The sequence below is a fragment of the Megalopta genalis genome, chromosome 8, assembly GCF_051020955.1.
Source record: "Megalopta genalis isolate 19385.01 chromosome 8, iyMegGena1_principal, whole genome shotgun sequence".
Taxonomy (NCBI): domain Eukaryota; kingdom Metazoa; phylum Arthropoda; class Insecta; order Hymenoptera; family Halictidae; genus Megalopta; species Megalopta genalis.
Genome location: NC_135020.1, coordinates 9,359,735 through 9,385,034, shown reverse-complemented (window position 1 = coordinate 9,385,034; position 25,300 = coordinate 9,359,735). Strand labels below are relative to the sequence as shown.

Below are 25,300 nucleotides of genomic sequence, written 5' to 3'. Positions count from 1 at the left end.
AAAATTTAGTATTTTATAATATATTATAATAATATTGATATTTAGTATTAAATTAATATTGAACATTTTGTAATAAATTATAATAATATTGATATTTAATATTAAATTAATATTGATATATTATATATAATATTAATATTAATATTTTAGAATATATTATAATAACAAGAATATTTAATATTAAATTAATATTGAATATTTTAGAATACATTATAATAACAAGAATATTTAATATTAAATTAATATTGAATATTTTAGAATATATTATAATAACAAGAATATTTAATATTAATTAATATTGAATATTTTAGAATATATTATAATAACAAGAATATTTAATATTAATTAATATTGAATATTTTAGAATATATTATAATAACAGTAATATTGAATATTCCAGAATATATTATAATAACAAGAATATTTAATATTAAATTAATATTGAATATTTTAGAATATATTACAATAATATTAATATTTAATATTTTCTTTTACGCTTTTTACGGCTATCAGAAGAACTGGAGCTACAAGAGACACATTTTAATATTTCCGCATCGAAGTCATTAATTAATGGGCCACGAGTTCTCGTGCGATTTGCTCGGGCGCGTAAAACAACGCGCGGCCATTTTCGCAGGCATCGACAAAAGATCGCCGTTGTCCGCTTGCTAAGAACTTTTTTATACTTCACGCTTCGTGCTTCCGCCGCCTCGTAACTTGATCTTCTTTTAATATCGTGACTTTCTTTTCATTAAAGAAGATCGATAAATCCGTGTACACGTACCATCCCCCCTCCCTTTTCCCCAACCCCCTCCGCCACCCATACCAGCGGGTTCAGCTGTTTGCTAAATACACCGAGGAAATGGGTTCGCAAACGCTAATAACCTAGGGAAACTTGAATATTTCGTCTCGTGTCACTTCTACAGCCGATATTAAAAAAGACTTGCGCTACGGAGAAATGTTTCCCGAAGTTACCGCCGGAATTTCATTACTGCCGTCGAATACGTTCTTAAAAATGTACCCGCTCGCGAGTATATCTTGGTATTGCGAAAGTTTTGCAAGATTATCAGATCCTCGCAGCGCCCACTCCGACACAGTGATGAGGGATTCGATAAGAGGAGGGGGGGGGGGGGAGACATAATGGCAAGACACTGTTGTCGATGATCGGTTGAAATTACGGTTCATTCTTCCGTTCAAATTATTAACATAACTTTATTAACTTAACACATTATAAAGTTAAGTTATTGAGTTAACGCTAGATTTACGGAGCAGAAAAGACAGCTGTTTTATATTAGTTTATAAAAGTCACGGTAAGATACACTTATGAGTCATTTAGTCCATTTATATTATAATTATATATTTATTCTGATTTTTAACAAGTGTTATTGTATAATATAAATGGAATAAATGACTCATAAGTGTATCTTATCGTTGCTTTTATAAACTAATATATAATACAGCTGTTTTGTATATACAGGGTGTCCCAAAAATGTCTCGCAATCCGAAAGTGGCGGGTTCCTCGAGCCATTCGAAGCAACTTCTTCCTTTACAGAAATTTTCTCCGAGGCACCGTTAACGAGTTATTAACGAAAAACAGTGACCAATGAGAGGCGAGCTCGGCTGGCGCGAGGCGACCGAGCCAATGAGCGGAACCGGGCTTCGCGCGCTGGTTGGCTGGGCCGCCTCGCGTCAGCCGTACTCGATTCTTATTGGTCACTGCTTTTTCGTTGATAACTCGTTAACGGTGCCTCGGAGAAAATTTTTGTAAAGGAAGAAGCTGCTTCAAATGATCCGAGGAACCCGCCATTTCCAGATTGCGAGACATTTTTGGGACGCCCTGTATATTTATATATTTATATTTCTATATTTATTCAATATAAATTGAATAATCGATATAAATCAATTAATCTCCGTTATCGGTAATGAGACGCGGAAATGCTTCGGGAACAAATCGTTCGGTTCGAAGGAGCACACGTCGTGGTGGAAATCGTTCTTTTTCGAAGGTTATATTTTTCGAGATTTCAAGGTCATCGACGTTCTTCTTAAATAGTATCACACATTTCTGTCCTTATATCGCGATAGCTAAGATAAAAACGAATTCAACGAGCTATAGTAACGAGACCTTCGCGCGACCTTAAGCCTATCAAGCATCGCATTGCCCGTCGCGATTTGAATCGTCCCGCCGAAATCGGCCGAGACTTGAATAAAAAATAAAATTAAAAAAACATGCAAATAGAAACGAAATTTCGAACAATTATTTCTTATCGTTGATCCCTCTGTTGCAACTATTTCAGCACCCGTGTTCATTTCTAAATGTTTCAAGTTTAATTTATTCGCGCTCAAGGTCACGCGAAGGTTATGTTTTATATAATATATAATAATAATATATATAACGATGAAAAAAAAAATATATTATATATTATATTATATATATATATAATATATAATAAAATATAATAATTATATAATTATATATATACATATATAATAATAATATATATAACGATGAAAAAAAAAAATTATATATTATATTATTATATTATTATTATATTATATGTATATATATATATAATAATAATAATAACATGTATAACGATTATAATGTATAACGATGAAAATCGGCCGTCGAAGCAACCGCGAAGCTTTCGACAGCGAACGAACGCGCCGGGTTAAGGCGGATGATAAAAAAGGCGCGCGCAAGGATTACTATCGGGCGCGAATCCTTTCATTATTAAATTAAAACGCGGAGCGTGGCGCGCAATATCGCCGCGCGTAGCTGGAATGCCAGCGTCGACGGAGCCGTTAATTGGGCGCTGGGGGGAGCGCGAGTGGGTGGCCCCCGCAGCAATTAGAGCAGATTTCGGCTGGGTATTTTTCAGCCGGCTCGGAATTTCGAAAGCACGGATCGGAATTCGGAGGTCGCCGGTGGTCAATAACCGACCTTCGGAGCCGCGTCGAGGCGCGAACGCGACTTACAAAAACATTTAAAAATAACCCGGGCAACGCAGCTCTCGACCCGGAAACCTTGAGATCTTTAACTCGCCGGGAAGCGCGAGCGCGCCTCGCTCGGACTCGCCTAATTTTCCACGTGGGGCCTGTAGTCGCCGTCTTTTCGAACTGTCGGCGTTTCGGCGTTTCGAGCAACGTTTTCGACCGCGTTCAAATTCATATTTTCACGTATCGGACGATACATAACCTATACGTGGAAATGCTTAAGGAAGGTCACGCGAAGGTCATGTTTTCACGGGTCATTGAATTCGTCTCCATCTTGGCTATCGCAATGTAATGATGAAACTATGTGATCCTATTTGAAAAAACGTCGATGACCTTGAAATCTCGAAAAATATGACCTTCGAAAAAGAACGATTTCCGCCGCGACGTGTGTCCCTTTGAACCGAACAATTTGTTCCTTAAGCGTTTTCGCGTATCATTAACGATAACGGAGATATCGCTTTGTAACTTTGTCGAGACACCCTGTATATTTTGTTAAAAATATGTTCCCTTGAGTCTGAATGTTACTATGCTTATACTTATTTGTTTGCATGCTCAGAGGAACACAATAGATGCACCTGCAACAAAAGTTGCAATAGATAAACAAAACAAATGTTGCAATAACTTCTAATAATTGATTGCGATAAATGCTGTTATATAAATTGCTCCGAGAAATTAATCCAATAAAAATGACGTTAGAAACAATTCCAATAAATGATTGCGATTTAAAGTTTCGCAGCGGAAATTATTTGCAACAAATGATTACGAGAAAAGTCGCGATAAGAATTGTTCTAAAATAACCGACTAACTGACTAAATATATAGCTAACAATAAAAGAAATACAAACATCTGGTTGCGATGAATGTTGCGATAACAATTGCTCCGACAACCGGTTGCAATAAAAATTCCAATAAAAAAACTATCCCAGTAAATGATCAGAATAAAATTCACGATCGATAGATATTCGATCAAATATTTCGATAAATATTTATTTCATTTCTCTTTTTTTTTACCTCCAGTTATTGTTTTGCTCGATTGATAACCAACAGCAATAAAAATTCCTTTTGGTTTTACGCGTTTCCCTTTTTTTTGTTTGAATTTTATAAATACCAGGATCAAGAGCAAAAACTGTTCACCAATTGAAAGATCGGTAAAATATAATAATAAAAGTATATAAAAATATAATATAAAATATAATATAATATAATATAATATAAATATAAAATATAATATAATATAATATAATATAATATAATATAATATAATATAATATAATATAATATAATATAATATAATATAATATAATATAAAATATAATATAATATAATATAATATAATATAATATAATATAATATAATATAAAATATAATAAAATATAATATAAAATATAAATATAAAATATAACAATAAAGTATATAATAATGGTAAAAATGCGATGGGAACGTGGTTCACCTTTTTTTTGGAACACGTTTGCTATTTTAAAAAAAGCAAACGTGTTTGTTTTGCTTTTTAAAGAACGCGTAAAAACCACCGATTCGCAAGGATCCGCAGCCTAAAGTTCGTTGAAATTCGTTTGAATTCGTCTAAATTCTTTTATAAATTCGTGTCAACGGAATCGCGTGTAGAAGCGTGTATAATCGGAGCTCTGGCGAGACTTCATTTCTCGGTAGGAACTCTGCGAAATTGACGGTGGTATTTAAGTACATCATTTGGAAAGCACAGTCCGTCTTTTCACGGCTGTCGCGGTTATCCGGTTGCCTGCTAGTGAAATACATGTTGCATGACGGGCCCACTTTGTCCGATCATATACGGCGCTATGTCCGTTTCTACTTGCGCGTCTGACATGCGCGCACCGTTTCAAATAATATTAAACTTCGACGGCCCCCGTGTGTATTCGCCTTTTAGTTTCCTCGCGTAGACGCTGTTACGTCATCGAGCAGTCCAGAATCTTTTTAATCGATCGAGACGTAACACTAAATTATCAATTGCTTCGAACGATGTCCGAGATGTTCCTCGCAACGTGCATAAATAATTAAATATATTGCTATATATTGGATGCAACTGCAATATTTAATTAATCGCGGTATATATAATTAATTGTTTCAGTAATTGCACCAACAACGAATTATTGTTCATTATAATATTCATTATTGTGTCTTTTAACAATAATGATTAATCTTTCGACGATATTAATTGTTGTTTATTATAATATTAATTATTATATATTTTGACAATATTAGTTATTGATTATTTTAATATTAATTATTATATATTTTAACAATATATTATATATATTACTATATATTAAAAGATTAATTGTTATATAATAATAATAATAATAATAATAATAATAATAATAATTATTATTATTATATAACAATTAATCTTTTAATAATAAAGAGATGCTCTTAGCAAACTATTTTCTTGTTGGTACAAGGAAAAGTAGTAATTTTTTATATTGGCCCAATCTCAAATTTAGGGGGAGAAGTTACCCCTCGAAGCTGATAAGACGAAATACGAAAAATCGCTTGAAGTTAGTTGAAGGATTATTATCAAACTTGTTATAAACTTAATTTCTGGCATGTCTGCGTTGGTATTGTCAGTCACCCTCGACACGGGGTAAACTACCCCTGATCGTTTCGATGCACGTTTTAAAGACTTGAAAGCTGCGAAGAGTTCATATAACCTTCAAAAAAATCTTAGATTTCATTCTAACAAATTATTTTGCTATAACAAATTGGTGGATTTATAACCTGCCACCCTTACTGGGGGGTAAATCACCCTCGGTTCGCGGAGAACTACGTTTGCCTTAATAGGGGCCGATAAAAATCAAGTAAAAATTATTCAACAATATCTTTACAATTCTCTTTTTAATTTACTCATCTTTTTATTTATTATTATTTTTTTTAATACATAAAGATCCACAGTTTAATTATAAGTTCGAAACTGCCTCGCGTTGTATGTTACAATAATTACCAAATGCATTTGAAGAAAGCAGTTATTGTTCCCCTGAAATCTAAATAAATGAAAATTCGCGAGGCACGAGGACACAGTTTCTGGTCCGTGCACGGGTCAATTCGATGTTGCATAACCGCGGTCAATTATAGCACCATTAAATAACGGCGGACGAGTTATGACTGACAAGTCGATGTCTTCAAACTGAACAAAACATTATCGCGACACTCAGCACGCGTTGACTCATCCCTCGGTTATATAACTATTCTAGTGATATTTTCGGTGACACTATGATTCGTGGAAACACGGGAAAATCTCGATTAGCCCGCTAAATATACGTTGCACATGATACAAAAGTATCTTTCGATGACTAACCCGCGCATTTAAATGCTTTCGATCTCTCTCCCTCTTTCCCTCTTCTCTCTCTCTCCTCTCTCTTTCCATTCATCTCTCTCCGGCTCTCTTTCTCTCTCTCTCTCTCTCTCTCTCTCTCTGTCGCCTCTCTCTCTCTCTCACTCTCGCTCTCTCTCTCTCTCTCTCGCGCTCTCTCACTCTCGCGTTCTCTCTCTTGCGCTCTCCCTCGCACTCTCTCTCTCGCGCTCTCTCTCGCGCGCACTCTCACTCTCGCGCTCTCTCTCTTGCGCTCTCCCTCGCACTCTCTCGCGCTCTCTCTCGCGCGCTCTCTCACTCTCGCGCTCTCTCACTCTCGCGCTCTCTCACTCCCGCGCTCTCTCACTCTCGCGCTCTCTCTCTCGCGCTCTCTGACTCTCGCGCTCTCTCCCTCTTACTCTCGCGCTCTCCCCCCCCCCCCTCTCTCTCTCCCAACTTGATCAAACAAGCACACTGTTCGCTTTCAAGTTATTTGCGATTTCGGAGGTATGTTTTTTTTTATCACAAGAGTCCGCACCGCCGGCGTTTCGCAACGCCGTTGATCGAAATTCGTCATTGTTCCGCGACAAAAACGAGACGAATAAACAAATCCGAACTGCGCAAAGAAATATTATTAAGAGGAGCTGGTATCGCGGCACCAGCTAATTGAACGTAAACCAAGTACCAATTAATTTTTCATCAGCTGGCAATTACTGCCTGATTGTCGGCAGTTAATCCGCCCTTTGAGTGACAAAGGGGAAACGAGGAGGCACTTCCGGTGCAAGGAAGGGAACGCTGTATAATTAGTAAAAAATTACCACCTTCGCGGAACTAATTTCAGCGGACAGTTCTTATTACACGTTTAGCGAGAAGCGATTAGAGACTTCCCATGCAAGACCCAGACGGAGAATTCGTACGTAATTCGCGATTCGGAGATGTAGCTGCAACATGGAACTTTCTTCGATCATATGCGATGTAATCGGTTTTGATTCGATGCGATGTAACGAGTCACTGCGATGCAACCGACATTACATTACAATTACATTATGTCACGTTGCAATTACATTACAATTACATTACAATTACATTACAATTACATTACAATTACATTACAATTACATTACAATTACATTACAATTACATTACAATTACATTACAATTACATTACATTACAATTACATCACATTACAATTACATTACATTACAATTACATCACATTACAATTACATTACATTACAATTACATCACATTACAATTACATTCCATTACAATTCCATTCCATTCCATTACAATTACAATTACATTACATTACAATTATATTACATTACATTACATTACATTATACTATATTATTATTTTGTTGCAATCCATATAGACAATTTTAATTAAACGCTGCTTATGATAGCGTTGCTTATTATTAGGTATTGGTGACAAAAGGTGTAATACAAAATAGTGAATGCAGGCGATAAATTTAACGACACCATCCGATTGAGATTTCAATTTATTAAAAAATGCCAACAATCAAACCAGATTTCAATGTTGCATAAAGATCCACAGACTAGTAATCACACAATGATATACGTAATTACCTATGCATGATCACTACGGAATAACTAACCTATAAACTTATCTTTTATTTCGATTAATATCTCAAATTCATTTCGGTATTTTTGTTCGAATAAACTGCCTAATAATGAAATAAAAAAGAAGTCGAAGAAAGGATAATTTAAGGACACGATAACTGGCACATCTGCCTTAGTCGTCCAGCACGCGATCGATAATATTCGTCCGACGAAATAAACGTTGCAACGAAAAATCCAAGAATTCGCACGCAACAGGCCTAATACAGTCTCGTGTTTCCGGCCGCGACGACCGCGAGGACGCACGCGTGCAGAGCCGTTGTTCTCTCCTCTCTTTCGTTCGGCGTCTGCCAACTGGCCGAGCCGGCCGTCTCTATTCTCTGCCAGTCCGCGTGCTGCTCTCGGGCACAGGCCGCGCAGCCAGTCAAAGCGAGGCGCTCGCCCGGTTTTAGCAGCTGCGGGAATCGACCGCGAAATTTAAGGATTTCACGATCGACCGTGAGCGCCACGAACGCTTTTTTTACGCTGCCTATTGCTTTCATTCGCCGCGACAACCCGTCGCACGTTTCCACGTTCGTTGAAGTTTCGTTGTTACCGTCAGCCCGGCGCGGACGAAGCCATTAAAATTGTCCCGAAAATTGTTGTCGAACTCTCCGCGACGCGCGAGACGTGTTGGCTGCTGCGATTGCCACGGTTCTAAGGAGTGGGGGGTGGGGGGCAGCGCGGCGCGCGCCGTATTCTGTCTAGTCTATGTAGAACTCGTCGCGAGTCACCGGCGGTGTATGTACTCTGCATTTTGAATCCGTTGTGTCTGCGCGGAAGTGCCGACGCAGGGCGTGGCGCGCCCTGCACGAGTCGAGGCGCAACTCGAAACCGAGAATGGGAAGTTCTTCCTTTCGGCTCCGCCAAGAAGTTCGTTTCGAAGGTGGCTCGGGAAATTTCAGACGGCGAACAACCAGGATTTAATTTTCAAACTTCTCGTGCGACGTTCGGCGGAACCCCACTGGCCGGAGAACTTCTATCCGAATACATGTCGCGTTACATCTTCCGCGAGCTAATTTTACAAAGATATCATTTATTCCGTGCGCCGAACTTAAAGCTCATTGTTTATGCCGCGATGGTGCACTTAAGGGAGGGGGGTGGCTGAAGATCAAATACTAGTAATTTTACAAATAAAATTTCGAGAAAATATGTTTCTATAGAAATTTTTTTTACATAGAATCGAATCACGTGAAAATTAATTCTTCCTTCATTTAATAATAATTTTCTATATTTAACACTTAAAGAAAAAGATTCGAGTCAGTTAGACCAGTTTGAAAAATGTTGTTGCATTTTAGAAGGTGGTTTTATTTTCCGAATAAAATTTCGAAAAAATATGTTTCTATAGAATCTTTTTTACATAGAATCGAATCACGTGAAAATTAATTCTTCCTTAATTTAATAATAATTTTCGATATTTAACTCTCAAAGAAAAAGATTTGAGCCAATTAGACCAGTTTGAAAAAAGTCGTTGCATTTTAGAAGCTGGTTTTATTTTCCAAATAAAATTTCGAAAAAATGTTTTTCTATAGAATTTTTTACACAGAATCGAATCACGTAAAAATTAATTCTCCCTTAATTTAATAATAATTTTCCATATTTAACACTTCGAAAAAAAGATTCGAGCCAGTTAGACCAGTTTGAAAGAAGTCGTTGCATTTTAGAAGGTGGACGAATACTTTTTGTGAGGGACTGTACAAGGTAATATACGATAGTTCTACACGAATAAGAAAAAAATCGTGAATAAATTTTTACAGCGTGATTGCAACGGGGATGTTTCCAATTTCCAAATCAACGGCAGACTTGATTGCGAAACAAAATTCTTCAATGTTTTTGGAAACGTTTCATTTCGTGTCATTTTCGAGGGAAAACAAGCCTTCATTTTCCTACCCGCTATATTGCGGGTAGAAACATGTTACCAGAAAATGATGGACTGCGAAAGTGGAGGCTTCAAACTTCGAAATGAGAGTCCAGGTTCGTCGGTGAACCATATTTTCGTTTACGAAATTATGACAGTATCAACATCGATGATTTTCCGGCAATCAGAAAAGTGAATACTTTCGTAAGTGACTGTAAACGCGTTTCATTGATTAACGCGGCCATTTAGCGACCATAAAAACTCGATCAAATCAAAGCGATTTATCCGCCCCCCCACCCCTCCCACCGCTGCTCTGTAACGAGGTGTTAAACTCATTGTGAAAATTTCGATTTTTTCTTTAAAAACTGCACTGTAATAAAATCTTTTTTATGCTTGTTATATGGAAGAGTATAATAATTAATAGTATTATTATTAATAAGTAAATGTAATTAATAGTTTTATTATTAATAAGTAAATATTATTAACGGTATTATTATTAATAAGTAAATATTATTAATAGTATTATTATTAATAAGTGAATATTATTAATAGTATAATCATTAATAAATAAGTATTATTAATAGTATCATTATTAATAAATAAGTATTATTAATAGTATTATTATTTATAAGTAAATATTATTAACAGCATTATTATTAATAAATCAATATAATTAATAGTATCATTATTAATAAATAAATATTAATAAATAAGTATTATTAATAGTATTATTATTTACAAGTAAATATTATTAACAGCATTATTATTAATAAATCAATATAATTAATAGCATTATTATTAATAAATAAATATTATTAATAGTATTATTATTAATAAATAAGTATTATTAATAGTATTATTATTTACAAGTAAATATTATTAACAGCATTATTATTAATAAATCAATATAATTAATAGCATTATTATTAATAAATAAATATTATTAATAGTATTATTATTAATAAATAAGTATTATTAATAGTATTATTATTTACAAGTAAATATTACTAACAGCATTAATAGTAAATGATAAAATAGTAAATGATAAATTTATTTGCAGAATTCAATAAAAACGTTTATCCAATTTATTCCCATTTATTCCCCTTTGTCAGATTCTGCATCATCCACATTATTTAATGATAAATCAAATTTAATGATTTTCTCTATATTTCTACAAAATAAAGCACATAATTCTCGTTCATCCGATAGACTGTCATTCTCAGTCAAAAACATTCTAAACATTATACAAATCATAAATTAAATCGTTCAATAAACGTTTAAACCTTCACGTTCAAAAACACGTCGCCCGAGATCGCCTCGAAAATTTCGCGCGCATAATTTTCTCGCCGAGCGTCACGACTCCACAGAAAAGCGTTTAGCGATTTTTAACGCTACGGGGGGGAACGCCCGAAGTAGGATCGTTGATCCCCATAATCGAGAATCATCCATTTCATGGATGAAACAGCAAACGCCGGGAGATCGATAAGAAGCGCATGCACCGGATGAAAGATTCATTCGTTCTCGATGATCGAGCCTCGTCCATCCTTCGTACGTATCTTCTGACCGTTCTTCCGTATTTCCGTTTTCCAGAAAATGTCGTCGATGCGAACACAATCGACCGCCGGCGGCGGCGTGGTCGGCCTGAGCAGCGTCGGCTCGGATCGGACCGGCGCTACCTCGACCGCCGGTGGTTCTCATTCGCACTCCCACCGGAAGCACCACCACCATCACAGAAGCCGTAGCGCGCCGCGGGCGCAGGAGAAGCCGCCGCGGAAGCGCCATCTTAACACCGGGCACAGCCTCGCCTCCATTCCCAACCAGATCAAGCTGTCGATGCTGAACAGCGGCCTCATCTCGTTCGGTGAGTCGCGTGAGTCATCCACGGTAGTACACCGGCCGCGCGTCGTTAGACGAGAGATCCGCCCGTCTCTCGTTTCCCATTGGCTCCGGCGGCCGGCCTTTCGCCCGGCTTCATATCCGACGGGGATTAACCCTTTCGCTACTACGGACCACTATAGTGGCTTTCCATATGATGCCACTGAGGTACTACGGACCACTATAGTGGCTTTCCATATGGTGCCACTGAGGTACTACGGACCACTATAGTGGCTTTCCATTTGGTGTCACTGAGGTACTACGGACCACTATAGTGGCTTTCCATATGGTGCCACTGAGGTACTACGGATCACTATAGTGGCTTTCCATATGGTGCCACTGAGGTACTACGGACCACTATAGTGGCTTTCCATATGGTGCCACTGAGGTACTACGGACCACTATAGTGGCTTTCCATTTGGTGCCACTGAGGTACTACGGACTACTATAGTGGCTTTCCATATGGTGCCACTGAGGTACTACGGATCACTATAGTGGCTTTCCATATGGTGCCACTGAGGTACTACGGACCACTATAGTGGCTTTCCATTTGGTGCCACTGAGGTACTACGGATCACTATAGTGGCTTTCCATTTGGTGCCACTGAGGTACTACGGACCACTATAGTGGCTTTCCATAAGATGCATTATATTGCATAATGTTATTTCCTCTCATCCTGTAAATTAAAGAGCGCATGCTAAGACGTTATAAAATACCCTGGAATACCCTTTATTTATAAATACCCTTTGGAGAAAAATTTTTTCGTTCGAAAAATTCATTCAATTCAAACAGCTTAGGTTCTCCGCCGACCGCCGCGGAGTACCGACTTCCGCTGACGATCGCCGTCGCGTAGCGTGCAGTGATGTCGCAGCGCTCTGTTCAGCAGAAGTACCGCGACGGAGAATCCGCCCGTAGCGAAAGGGTTAACAACCGCGCGGCCAACTGATACGCGGTCTTCTATCGTTGACCGTCGCGCTATTTTCCCTCGTCCGCGGATCCTTGACACCGGGTGTCCACGAATCAGGGGACCAGATACTCAGATTTCCCCGTCGTTTGTTAACCGTCGAAGCTCGCGAAGAGAGCCGCGTGGCGTTCTGGTCACCGATTTCGTTCTCTCGATCACGAAGGTACCGGGTGTTCCATTTCGATCGCGTTTTACATTCAACGCCTAGACAGTCGCGGAATCCGTCGAAACGACGGGTCACTAATTTTTTTGAATTTACGATTGTTTACGTCGCAATGGTGATTTTATGAGTTATTTGTTCGATTTACATATAATATCGCGTAATGATAATGATTATGATATCGCGTAATGGACATTCCCATCCTACCGTACTCGGGAAAAATGAAGAAAAGAATTTTACGTGCTTCCCGATAAGCACTGGACGTCCTGAAAATGTCCATTTTATGTCCATTCTAGGTCTGAACGTCTTGAAAATGTTCATTTTATGTCCATTTTAGGTCTGAACGTCGTAACGCCCTAAAATGGACGTCTTTAAGACGTCTTATTTCAGGCGTTAAGAGGACGTCTGATTCGGGACGTCTTTGAGACGTCTTATTTCAGACGTTAGAAGGACGTCCGATTCGGGACGTCTTTAAGACGTCTCGTGGACGTCTTGATTTTTAACGCGGGACGTTTCTAAGCCGTTATTAGGCCGTTCGTAGGCTGTTCATAGGACATTCGGGACGTCTTTAAGACGTCTCGTGGACGACTTGATTTTTTAGCGCGGGACGTTTCTAGGCCGTTATTAGGCCGTTCGTAGGCTGTTCATAGGACATTCGGGACGTCTTGATTTTTAACGCAGGACGTTTCTAGGCCGTTCGTGGACTGTTCATAGGACATTTGGCACGTCTTATAATTATATATATATAATAATATTATATAAATATTATATATATTATATAAATAATAATATTATATATATATAATATATACATAATTATAATTATTCATTTAATATAATATTTTCAATAACATTTTTTATGAAACTTTCAATAATGACTAATATCAGTAAATCAAATAAGATGCGTCAATTAGGAAGAATTTACCGTGTAGCTCGTCAACGAAGCTGCCGAGATCATTTCCGCCGAGAACCGAGTTTCTTCAAATCATCACAAAAAAAATCACTTCTTTCCAAGCTTGACTTGCAACGTTTTCGTGAAACCCTTCTGTTCGTACAACATCTGTTTGTATCGTAACACGTGCAACACGAGCCGAGCGAAAGATCGTGTTCGGCTTTCCGTCACGGTTTTCAGCTACGCCATTGGGATGACCATAAAAAACTGGGTTGCCCCCGGGTGTAATCGCTGATGCTCGTATCGCGCTGAAGTGAAAACCTTAGCTGCGGATCAAGGGGAACTTTTGTTTCATTTTTAACGAAGTAAATCCTTTAATCCAGCGTCCGACGACGTTGACCGTGCCTATTACGACCTACCTACCTCTATATTTCCGCGACGGTCCGCTTTAACTTTTCTCGGTTCGTGACGCGTCACTTTGCCCCCTCCCCTCTCCCCCTCCCCCAACGGCAATTTACATGTATTTGATATGGATAAAACGATCAACGTGTCCTGGGGACGACTTATATATATTTTTGCAGCGCTAAAACGACGGACGTAACAGCGGACCCAAGGCGGACCTCATTAACGAAAACGCCTTTTTTTGGCGAATCCGAGGGCAATTCGAGAGCACCCAGACGCGGTCTTTCATTATTTAAAAATGCTCGCGAGCGTATAAAAAGGACGAACGAAATTACGCGTGTCCGCTTTGTGCGGCTGCGGCAGCAGTGTCTCCGCGCGGATCCGCTGAACTCGTTATGGATTCATTGCTGAATCGTTACCTTCGAGTGTACGCGTACAGGGTGTCCCATAATTACGTTAACACAGGCGACGGAGCGATTCCTGAGGTCGTCCGGAGTAACTTTTTCCTCAGCGAAAATGCGATCCGCGGCTTCGTTTACGAGTTATTAACGAAAAACGGTGACCAATGAGAGATCGTGCGCGGCTGACGCCCCGCCCTCGCGACCGCTGCCGCTGCGTCAGACGGCCGGCGCGACGCGGCGTTGGCCGCGAGGGCGGAGCGCCGGGCGATCCTCGCCTCTCATTGATCTCAGTTTTTCGTTAATAACTCGCAAACGAAGCGGCGGATCGCATTTTCGCTGAGGAAAAAGTTTCTTCGAATGACCTGAGGAATCCTCTAGTTTCGGATTGCGAGACATTTTTCGGGACATCCCTTTGCGAGTGTTAACATGATTATAGGACACCCTGTATATTCTGGCATATTAGGTGCTTACGTTAATTCGTGAATTACATTGTTAAACAATTGTAAGTCGAAACTGATGATTCTGCTGCATCAAAACTGCATTATTGTTTGAAGTTACTTAATATATGATGAAGAAAATGTATAGAACGTGATAGTGATAATAACAATTAAAAAAGAGAATAGTAACAATAATGATAATAATAACAGTAGTAATAATAATAATAATAGCAGTAGTAATAATAATAATAGTAATAAGAATAATGATTATTATAAAAGGTATTAATAACAATAATGATAATAATAATAGCAGTAGTAATAATAATTATACTAACAATAATTAAAAAAGATAATAAAATGACAATAATGATAATAATAGCAGTAGTAATAATAATAATAATAATAATAATTGTAATAACGATAATAATAATAGCAATAGTAATAATAATAACAGTAATATCAGGAATCCTTTGTTACATAATAAAGAAATGCAACAGCAATGAAACAGAAATGATTGTTTTTAAAATGAAAGATGGCTCGAGGATTAATTCGCGCGACCAACCTATTTCCCTCTCTGTAAAAGTTTGAATTCATCCTACCAGAAGTTCATTGCCTAAAGTGATTTCAAAGCTGTGTCGCAGCTACGTCCAGCAGTTTCATTGATTTTTAGCAGGACATCCGTTACATTCACAAAGTACAGCGAGCAGTTGTTAATCTCCTCTCCCGCGCATCGGGCGTAAAATATTTTTCCTGAAAAAAAAACGGAAAATAAGAAAAGAAATGATCATTAGTCGGCAAGAGGGACAAACACGCGAAAAGATAATGGATCAGGGATTCCGATTTCAATGGAAGCCTGGAGTGAGCAGCAACACGACGGCCCCTTTTTAATTAGCTTCGCTCGAAGCGAGAATTTTCCATTATAAAATATGCAAACTGAAAGAATCGCGGCGGGTACCTTTCCTTCTTTTTCCTTTTTTTTTTTAATTACGATAAGAAAGATCCGCGACACGAGATTAATGAGACTTTCCAGCGGGTTCTCCTCGCTGTTCCGAATTTCATCGAACGGCCCGGGACGTATTACGACGAGAGAGCCGAACGAACGGCCGTCAGCTGCGCGCCGACGACGGCTACCTTTAATTCGTTTCAATTTAATTCCGTCGCGAAAGTTTTCCTCGCCACTTTTCGATTCCTCCTCGTCCCCGGGACTTGACGTCTCGTTAGAAAATGAGCCGGAAAACTTCACCGCGAAAACTTGTCCCGGAACGGCCGGGAACGGCTTGACAGTGCGCCGCGCGTACAACGTCGCTTCGCGGCAATAAAAGCCGCCGCGGACGTATGACGGATAAATATACAGGGTGTCCCGAAAAATGTCTCGCAATCCGAAACTAGAGGATTCCTCAGGTCATTTGAAGTAACTTTTTCCTCAGCGAAAATGCGATCCGCGGCTTCGTTTACGAGTTATTAACGAAAAACGGTGACCAATCAGAGGCAAGGCAAGGCCGGCACTCCGCCCTCGCGGCCAATGCCGCGTCGCGCCGGCCGTCTGACGCAGCGGCAGTGGTCGCGAGGGCGGGGCGTCAGCCGCGCGCGATCGAGTACGGCTGACGCGAGGCGGCCCAGTCAACCGGCGCGCGAAGCGCGGTCCCGCTCAGCCGAGCTCGCCTCTCATTGGTCACTGTTTTTCGTTAATAACACGTTAAAGGTGTCTCGGAGAAAATTTTTGCAAAGGAAAAAGTTGCTTCGGACGACCCGAGGAACCCGCCACTTTCGGGACATTTTTGGGACACCCTGTATATTATGCTGCAACGTTCGGGCGGCGGAGTGGGAGGCAGCGGGGCGGACGGAACTTGCTGGAAACTTCTTTCTCGCGAGTTTCACGGGCCCGAAGGGTGTACACGCGATGAATTCCGGTTATAATGACCCACGGGAATTAGGAAGTTTCGGCGAGGATCACGAAACCCTTCACGCGTTTCTTAATTTATTAACGTATTAACGCCGGGGGAGGAAGAAACTGCCGGCAATACCGGTCGAATGTTTATCAAAAATTTCATCCGTGAGCAATTACGTGGATAATAAAATTTTCGTTTGCTGCAGTGTTTGCTACATTGTTGCCGATGCTATGAGACGCTATTGTAGGATATACAAGGTTATGTTGTGTGAGAGAATTTCTCTCTGGGTCTATTTTTACCCAGACCAATTAAATCGTGACTTAACCGGTCAACTGAGTTTGACGAGTATACTCGTCATAGAGAAGTGGCAGTCTTTTGAAGAAGCGATAGTATTTTCTGTCGCGACGAGTATACTCGTCACGCGGAAAAAAGTAGCGACCTTCCCTCAAAATAGGGAGTTCTCTTAACCAGTTAGCTATGTTCGACGAGTATACTCGTCAAGGAGATGCGGCAGTATTTTGCGTCGCGACGAGTATACTCGTCACGCGGAAAAAAGTAGCGACCTTCCCTCAAAATAGGGAGTTCTCTTAACCAGTTAGCTATGTTCGACGAGTATACTCGTCAAGGAGAAGCGGCAGTATTTTGCGTCGCGACGAGTATACTCGTCATAGAGAAGTGGCAGTATTTTGAAGAAGCGATAGTATTTTCTGTCGCGACGAGTATACTCGTCATAGAGAAGTGGCAGTATTTTGAAGAAGCGATAGTATTTTCTGTCGCGACGAGTATACTCGTCATAGAGAAGTGGCAGTATTTTGAAGAAGCGATAGTATTTTCTGTCGCGACGAGTATACTCGTCATAGAGAAGTGGCAGTATTTTGAAGAAGCGATAGTATTTTCTGTCGCGACGAGTATACTCGTCACGCGGAAAAAAGTAGCGACCTCCCTTCAAAATAGGGAGTTCTCTTAACCAGTTAGCTATGTTCGACGAGTATACTCGTCGCGCTTAAAAAGTAGCGACCTTCCTTCAAAATAGGGAATTTCTTCAACCAGTTAGCTGTGTTCGACGAGTATACTCGTCAAGAAGAATCGGCAGCATTTTATGTCGCGACGAGTATACTCGTCGCGCTTTGACGAAATTAGTGAGAATGAAATTAATTCACATCGCATCAATAATAGCACGGAATTAATTCAACGGGCGAGCATTAAATAATCCTTGAACGCGCGCAGAATTTGTTTGTTTCTTAATCGACAGCGTGCACCTTTGTGCAAAGTGTAAAAGAGATAAAAAAAAAAAAGAAAAAGACCTACCATAAAATGAAATCTCTCGCTCGAAAGAGAGGAGCCGTGCACTTAATAATCGAAACCTGCGAATAAAGAAGAGCGCCGTCTCGAATGAAAATTAAAATGCTGTTTGAATATTGCCGGATAAAATGGTCGAACATTCGATGACCTATTTTTCGCGGGAATATAATAAGAAAAATCGTGCCGCGTGATAACGTTTTGTACGGTGGAAATGTATTCTTGAAAAATTCATTTGAATGAGACTCGAATTTAATTGAGAATCGAGGCGCGACATTCGGCGTCCGGTTTGCCCGGCGGCGCCGCGTGGACTATGGTGGGGCGGGGGGTGGTGGTGGTGGGGGGGAGTTAGAGGGCCACGATGTTACGAAGAGCGTAAAAGAAATTTGCATTTAATAAGTACGATTGGCCGCCGAGGAGGCAGCATTTTCGTGGCGAAAGGCGGAGCAACGTTCCGCGGAGGTCCGTAAAGACCTTTCTTTTCCCTTCGTTACAGCGTCAGCGCCGGGGATAAAGCAGATCCGTAACTTGATTCGATCAAGCACGGCGTTTCTGCCGGGAGGGCTTTCCGAAACGTTTTAGACGCTTTTAGCACGGCACCTCTTCGTCGTCCCTGCAGTCTTTCGTGTGTCATTTTATGCAATATTTCTAGTCCATCGCGTGAAAATTCGATGCGAAGGCGCAGCCGTTCGGGGGACACCGTGAAAATCACGCGTCCTCCGCTAGATTGATAAGAATTGATTGCTTGTTTCATCGGATAGCGAGGAGAAAACTGTATGAATTTTATAAAATCGAATTTCCGTAACTTGTATTGTTTAATTTGCGGTATTTATAATTTATAATTATAATAATGTAAATATAATATAAATTATAATACGGCATTTATAATTATAATAATAATGTAAATATAATATAAATTATAATACGGCATTTATAATTATAATGATAATGTAAATGTAATATAAATTATAATACGGCATTTATAATTTATAATTATAACAATAATGTAAATATAATATAAATTATAGTATGGTATTTGTAATTTATAATTATAATAATATAAATATATAATATAAATTATAATGAGATATTTATAATTTAATCTATTGAAAATGGGAGGTTCCTGTGGTCATTTGAGGTAACTTTTTCCTTTACACAAATTTCCTCCGAGGCGTCGTTAACAAGTTATTAACGAAAAACGGCGACCAATGAGAGGCGAGCTCGTCTGGCGCGCGGCGGCCCAGTCCACGAGCGCGCGAAGCCCAGTTGCGCTCATTGGCTCGGCCGTCTCGCGCCAGCCGAGGCCGCCTCTGATTAGTCATTGTTTTTCGTGAATAACTCGTGAACGAAGCCTCGGAGAAAATTTTTGTAAAGGAAAAAGTTGCTTCAAATGACCTCAGGAAACCCCTACTAACGGATTGCAAGACCTTTTTGGGACACCCTCTATAATCTCGTATATAATCTTGTATATAGAAATAAATGATAATATTGAATAAATAAAAATAATAATAAGTAAATAATAATAATAAATAAATAAAAATAGAAATAAATAAATCTTATATATAATAATAATATAATGTATATATAATCTTCTTTACTATAGTAGAAGAGAAACTGATATATATATCTGTTTCTCTTCTACTATAGTAAAGAAGATTATATATACATTATATTATTATTATATATAAGATTTATTTGTAAGGTGTATATATATATATATATATATATATATATATATATATATATATATATATATACCTTACAAAGTATAAAAGTAATAAAAAGATTAGTTAAATGAAATCCGTTAAATACATTTTATAAATATTGAATTCCTTAATTTTCCAACATATCGATCTTCTTGTACCCTCGGTTCGATACTAGGTCACAAATTAATATTCTCAAGATAAAAAACAGAGTTAACCACTTCTGCACAATATGTATTTCTCGTACGTCCCTATCTCATTTTAGTCAATTATGAAGTCTCTCGAGTCTTAACTCGACTCGATTGACTCATTTCGATAGATCGATTTTTCGTCGGCGTCGATATAAACCGGTAATTCGTATAGATTTCCCGTTCCACCTTACTTTCAAAGAAGGATTTAAATATCGAATTCCTTAGCTTTCCGACATATCGATCTTCTTGTGCCCTCGGTTCGATTCTAGGTCACAAATGTGATTCTCCAGATAAAGAACGGAAGTGAACCGCTTGCATAATACTTACTTCTTGCATGTCTCAATTTACTTTAGTTCCCGAATCTTGATAAATGGACGAATCAAATTTGGTTTCATTTCGGAATAAATGTGAAATGACATGATCATATTTAATAGATTATGCGCGAACCATTCGTCACGAGACTGAATCATTCTTATAGTGCAAAAAGTTAAGAATATCGAACAGAGTGAGCAGTTCGATTCGATCCTAATATCGGTACAATTTGTTTATAATTCGCAATGAAAATGATAGTAATCTCGGTGGAATAACCACATTCGTGATCGTGTCAACGGAAACGACTCTTCACGATAAGAGGTACAGCAATTTCTCCCGGAAATTCCAAATTTTGGGTTGCCCTGAATTTCCCTGTGCTAGTGCTACGCCTATGTAATTTATCGCTACGTCGATGCTAAGGGCGGACAACTTAAAATGGTCTGTTTGGACGTGAGTTGGTTAAGACACGTGACCAATCTCCGTCGAATCGTGTCACGTGGCCTCCGAATTGCCTTCGAATCGTGACAAAAAATTAAAAATAAAACAGTTAAGTCATCGTTTTTATTCTAGCATTGCTATACAGGGTGTTCCATAATTATGTTAACACCGGGAAAGAGCTGATTCCCGAGGTGATTTGAAGCAACTTTTTCCTTTGCGGAAATTCAATCCGCGGCTTCGTTCACGAGTTATTAACGAATAAATGCTGACCAATAAGAGGCAAGCTCCGCCGCCGCGCGTCAGCCGAGCCAATGAGCGGAACCGCGCTTCGCGCGCTCGTTGGCTGGGTCGCCACGCGCCAGCCGCGCTCGCCTCTCATTGGCCAACGTTTTTCCTCGATAACTCGTAAACGAAGCCGCGGATTGAATTTTCGCTAAGGAAAAAGTTGCTTCGAATCACCTCAGGAATCACCTGTTTCCAGGCGCAAACATAATTACGAGACACCCTGTATACTCGTATTAATGTATATCGGCATGCTGACCGCTGCTATAAAAACGAGCCGCGAGGTCCGCCGAATCGCCACTTCGAATTCTCAGATCTGCCGGTTTCAATTTCGGCGTCCGAACGTTTCTGGGAGAAATCACCGTAACAGGAATTTAATTAAAGTTCGCCGGGTTGAAAAATGTTACGGGAACGTACGCGCGCGCGCGCGCGTGTCTGATATCTATGGAAATCCGTTCGTTCACGCAGCTTGTTTCGCGAGAACTCGAAAACACGGTGAATCCGGATCAAAAGGATTTCGGTTGAACTCTTTACGCGAGCGTGTTCGGCATGCCGGCAACCGCGGCGAATTCTATGAAATTCGCAAAAAAGACCCGCGATAATTCCACGCGTTTATGCGTTACGTTTGCTTAAAAAAAAAGAATCGCGTTAACCGCCCGATAACCACGGCGAAACTTCGCTCCCTCCCCCCACACCGTCTACTTTCGGAATTTAATGGAATTATCGTCGCGAACCGTGTTTGCGCGGTTAAACAGCGGCGAAAGTGGGGCGCCGGATAAGCGGAATTTCGGGATCAGTTGAGTAGAAGAGTTAAGCTGCACCATAAGGTGCTGCTGTGCTTTATCACTTTTGCCACGGGCTGCGCCAAAAAGCTGCAAGCTTAATCAGCGCGGATACGAGAGCGCCCCGAGCGTAGACTTCCCCGTGCGGGAGACCGATCGCCTGGCAAATTCAGGCTTCAATCCTCCTTCGCTTTGACGCGCAACCGATCAAACGTACTTGGAGATCGATGGACCCCCCCTCCCGATTAAGAGACTTACTATGTCTGTTTCAGCCGCGAGCTACACCAAACACACGGGTACACTGATTATGTTAATTGGGGGACGTACGTTTTCAATCGTGGCCGCGTACCGTGACTATTAATGTTAAAGTTGATAACAGAAGTCCGAAAAGATGCGCTGGAATGACAAGGCCATCTTGAAACATGGAGCTTCAGTTCGATGAAATTCTATTGGGCGTTTTTTAACGTTGATTGTGTACCATATAATATAATATAATATTATGTAATACAACGTAATACATGCAATGTAATACAATGTAATACAATGAAATGCAATGTAATTCGATGTAATGCAATGTAATATAATGTAATACAATATAATACAATGTAATAATACAATGTAATGCAATGTAATACAATGTAATAATACAATGTAATACAATGTAATACAATGTAATGCAATGTAATACAATGCAATACAATTTAATACAGTGTAATACAATGTAATACAGTGTAATACAATGTAATACGATGTAATAATACAATGTAATGCAATGTAATGCAATGCAATACAATGTAATAATACAATGTAATACAATGTATTGCAATGTAATGCAATGTAATGCAATGTAATGTACTGTAATATAACATGATATAATATAATATAATAAATAACCTATTGTGGTTTTCAAAGGCGAAAGCGATACCCTTGTAAGTAAAGCGTATGGAAATGAAGGTTGTTCGGTAAATTTCCCCGAGAGCTGGTTTTGTCCCTTGAAATGTAGCGCAACTTTAATTTCATTTAGGGAAACATTAATCCTGCGATTACGTGTACAGGGCGCAGAATTAGAGATTCGTATCCCTTTGTCAAACTGAAACACCGCGGTCGTTTTTGGAAGAGCTTTGTTTGCACAGAGTGGTCCCGTGCAGCGTGCCTAGCACGATGCATCGGGTCTCACGGCTTAGAAATAAATTTAAGGGACCCGGGATTTAAGTGGAATCGGTTGCGCGACAAGAAACTGGCTATCGGTTTCTAGGAGCTATTTATTGCGACCCCTCTTGTTCCAACATATATATATATATATATATATATATATATATATATATATATATATATATATATATATATATATATTTAATAGTAGCTATATAGCACGGCTGTATAATCCCAGAATGGTACAAGCTGTTTATAAGGAAGCTTCCGCGAAAGTGAAACACGATTGGTAAATCCTTTGTTCGAGAGCAAAGAAAAGCACGGCGGAATGGAATTCTTAATCGACTTAAAAGTGCAACGGCTTCAACGATGCCTCGAAAGGTTATAATAAGGTAACGATAAATCGTGTCAATGAAAATCCGCGTAAAAATTTTTATTCGATAAGAAATCAATGCGACAACAATTTTTTGTCATGAAATCGCATAATTCCTTTTACGCGAATCGACGCATTTTTGTATTCTCTTCGACAAATTGTTAAGGCGTTTCCGTCGAAAATTGATTAGCACAGATGTTGTGTAAATATTATATTGTTATATTATTATGTTGTTATATTATTATATTGTTAAATTATTACATTGTTATATTATTATATTATTATATTGTTATATTACTATATTGTTATATTTTATATTGTTATATTATTATATTGTTATATTTTATATTGTTATATTATTATATTCTTAAATCATTACATTGTTATATTATTATATTGTTATATTATTATATTATTATATTATTATATTATTATGTTATTATATTGTTATATTGTTATATATATATTATATATAATATATTAATATTATATATTAATAATATAATGATATAATATTAATATATATAATATATTAATATTATATATTAATAATATAATAATATAATATTAATATATATATAATATATTGTTATATTTATATTTTATAATATATATTTTACGTTGTGATATTTCATATTATTTTATATTTTTCGAATAAAAACAAAACCTTGATTGTAACATGTCCCATTGTGCGACGTTTTGGAATGGAACGGGACACTCGTTGAATCGTTTATTCACGATTTCCACGTAATTTCGAGCGGCGATTCCTGTCGTGTTGCTACACGCGTTCGTCAATGTTCCGCGGAACTATCGGGAACGCGTTTCCCGGTGCGCGCTTTTTCTACACGAACTCCTGCCGGTATTGCCACGTGCTCGTTTCTGACTTCGCGGGAATGCTATTGATTTCCTTCCACGTGATTGACCTTCGGCCGATAGGATGTGCTCAGGAACGATAGCACGATGCTTCGCCTCTGCGAGCGTGTCACTCGGAAAGTCGGTTCGGTTCATCGTGGCAATTGTTATTATTATATTTGAGAGTCTCTGCTGCCTCTGGCTTGACGTGCCAATTACTGTGCCTTTAAACTAACCTTTCGCTTAAGTTTTGTTAATCTTGTACGGTACGATTTTTTGTTTACAGCTACGCTTCAAAGATAAGTGATTTCTATTTATTTAATGTTACAATCAAGGTTTTGTTTTTTCATATATATATATATATATATATATATATATATATATATATATATATACAAAAAATATAAAATAATATGGAATATCACAACATAAAATATAACAATATAATGGTATCACAATGTAACAATATAGTAATATAACAATATAACAATAAAACAATATAATAATATAATAATATAATAATATAATAATATAATAATATAATAATATAATAATATAATAATATAATAATATAATAATATAATAATATAACAATGTAATAATTTAACAATATAATAATATAACAATGTAATAATTTAACAATATAAAGTGTAATAATATAAAATATAACAATATAACAATATAATAATATAACAATGTAGTAATATAACAATATAACAATATAATAATATAACAATATAGTAATATAACAATATAACAATATAATAATATAACAATATAAAATATAATAATATACAGTATAACAATGTAAAATACAACAATATAAAATATAACTATATAATAATATAACAATACAACAATATAAATTCCGTAAGTCAAAACAATTATATTTGAAAAAAGGTACAAAATTTTCATGGGAACCTTATTGCGACGACACTATAGAAAATTATCTATTCAACTGAAACTTACGTATACCGATAAATCAACAAATTCTATTATTTATAAATTACCAAAACTATTTTACTAAAAAAGATTAATCGTACTTTCAATCTCGCAAATCAGAATTCTCCTCAGGTTTATAAAAACCGTTTCCTTTCTTTTCCTTCG

General features: G+C 38.0%; 1 protein-coding gene across 1 annotated transcript in view; it reads left to right on the top strand.

Moving 5' to 3' along the window:
- The window catches only part of Ptp36E (protein tyrosine phosphatase 36E), a 188,068-nt gene that overhangs the window by 16,121 nt on the left and 146,647 nt on the right, over positions 1-25,300 (top strand). The window contains exon 2 of the mRNA XM_033483223.2: positions 11,380-11,650. Coding sequence (XP_033339114.1) covers positions 11,383-11,650 — 268 coding nt within the window. The 5' untranslated portion in view covers positions 11,380-11,382. The remainder of the gene's footprint in view (positions 1-11,379; positions 11,651-25,300) is intronic.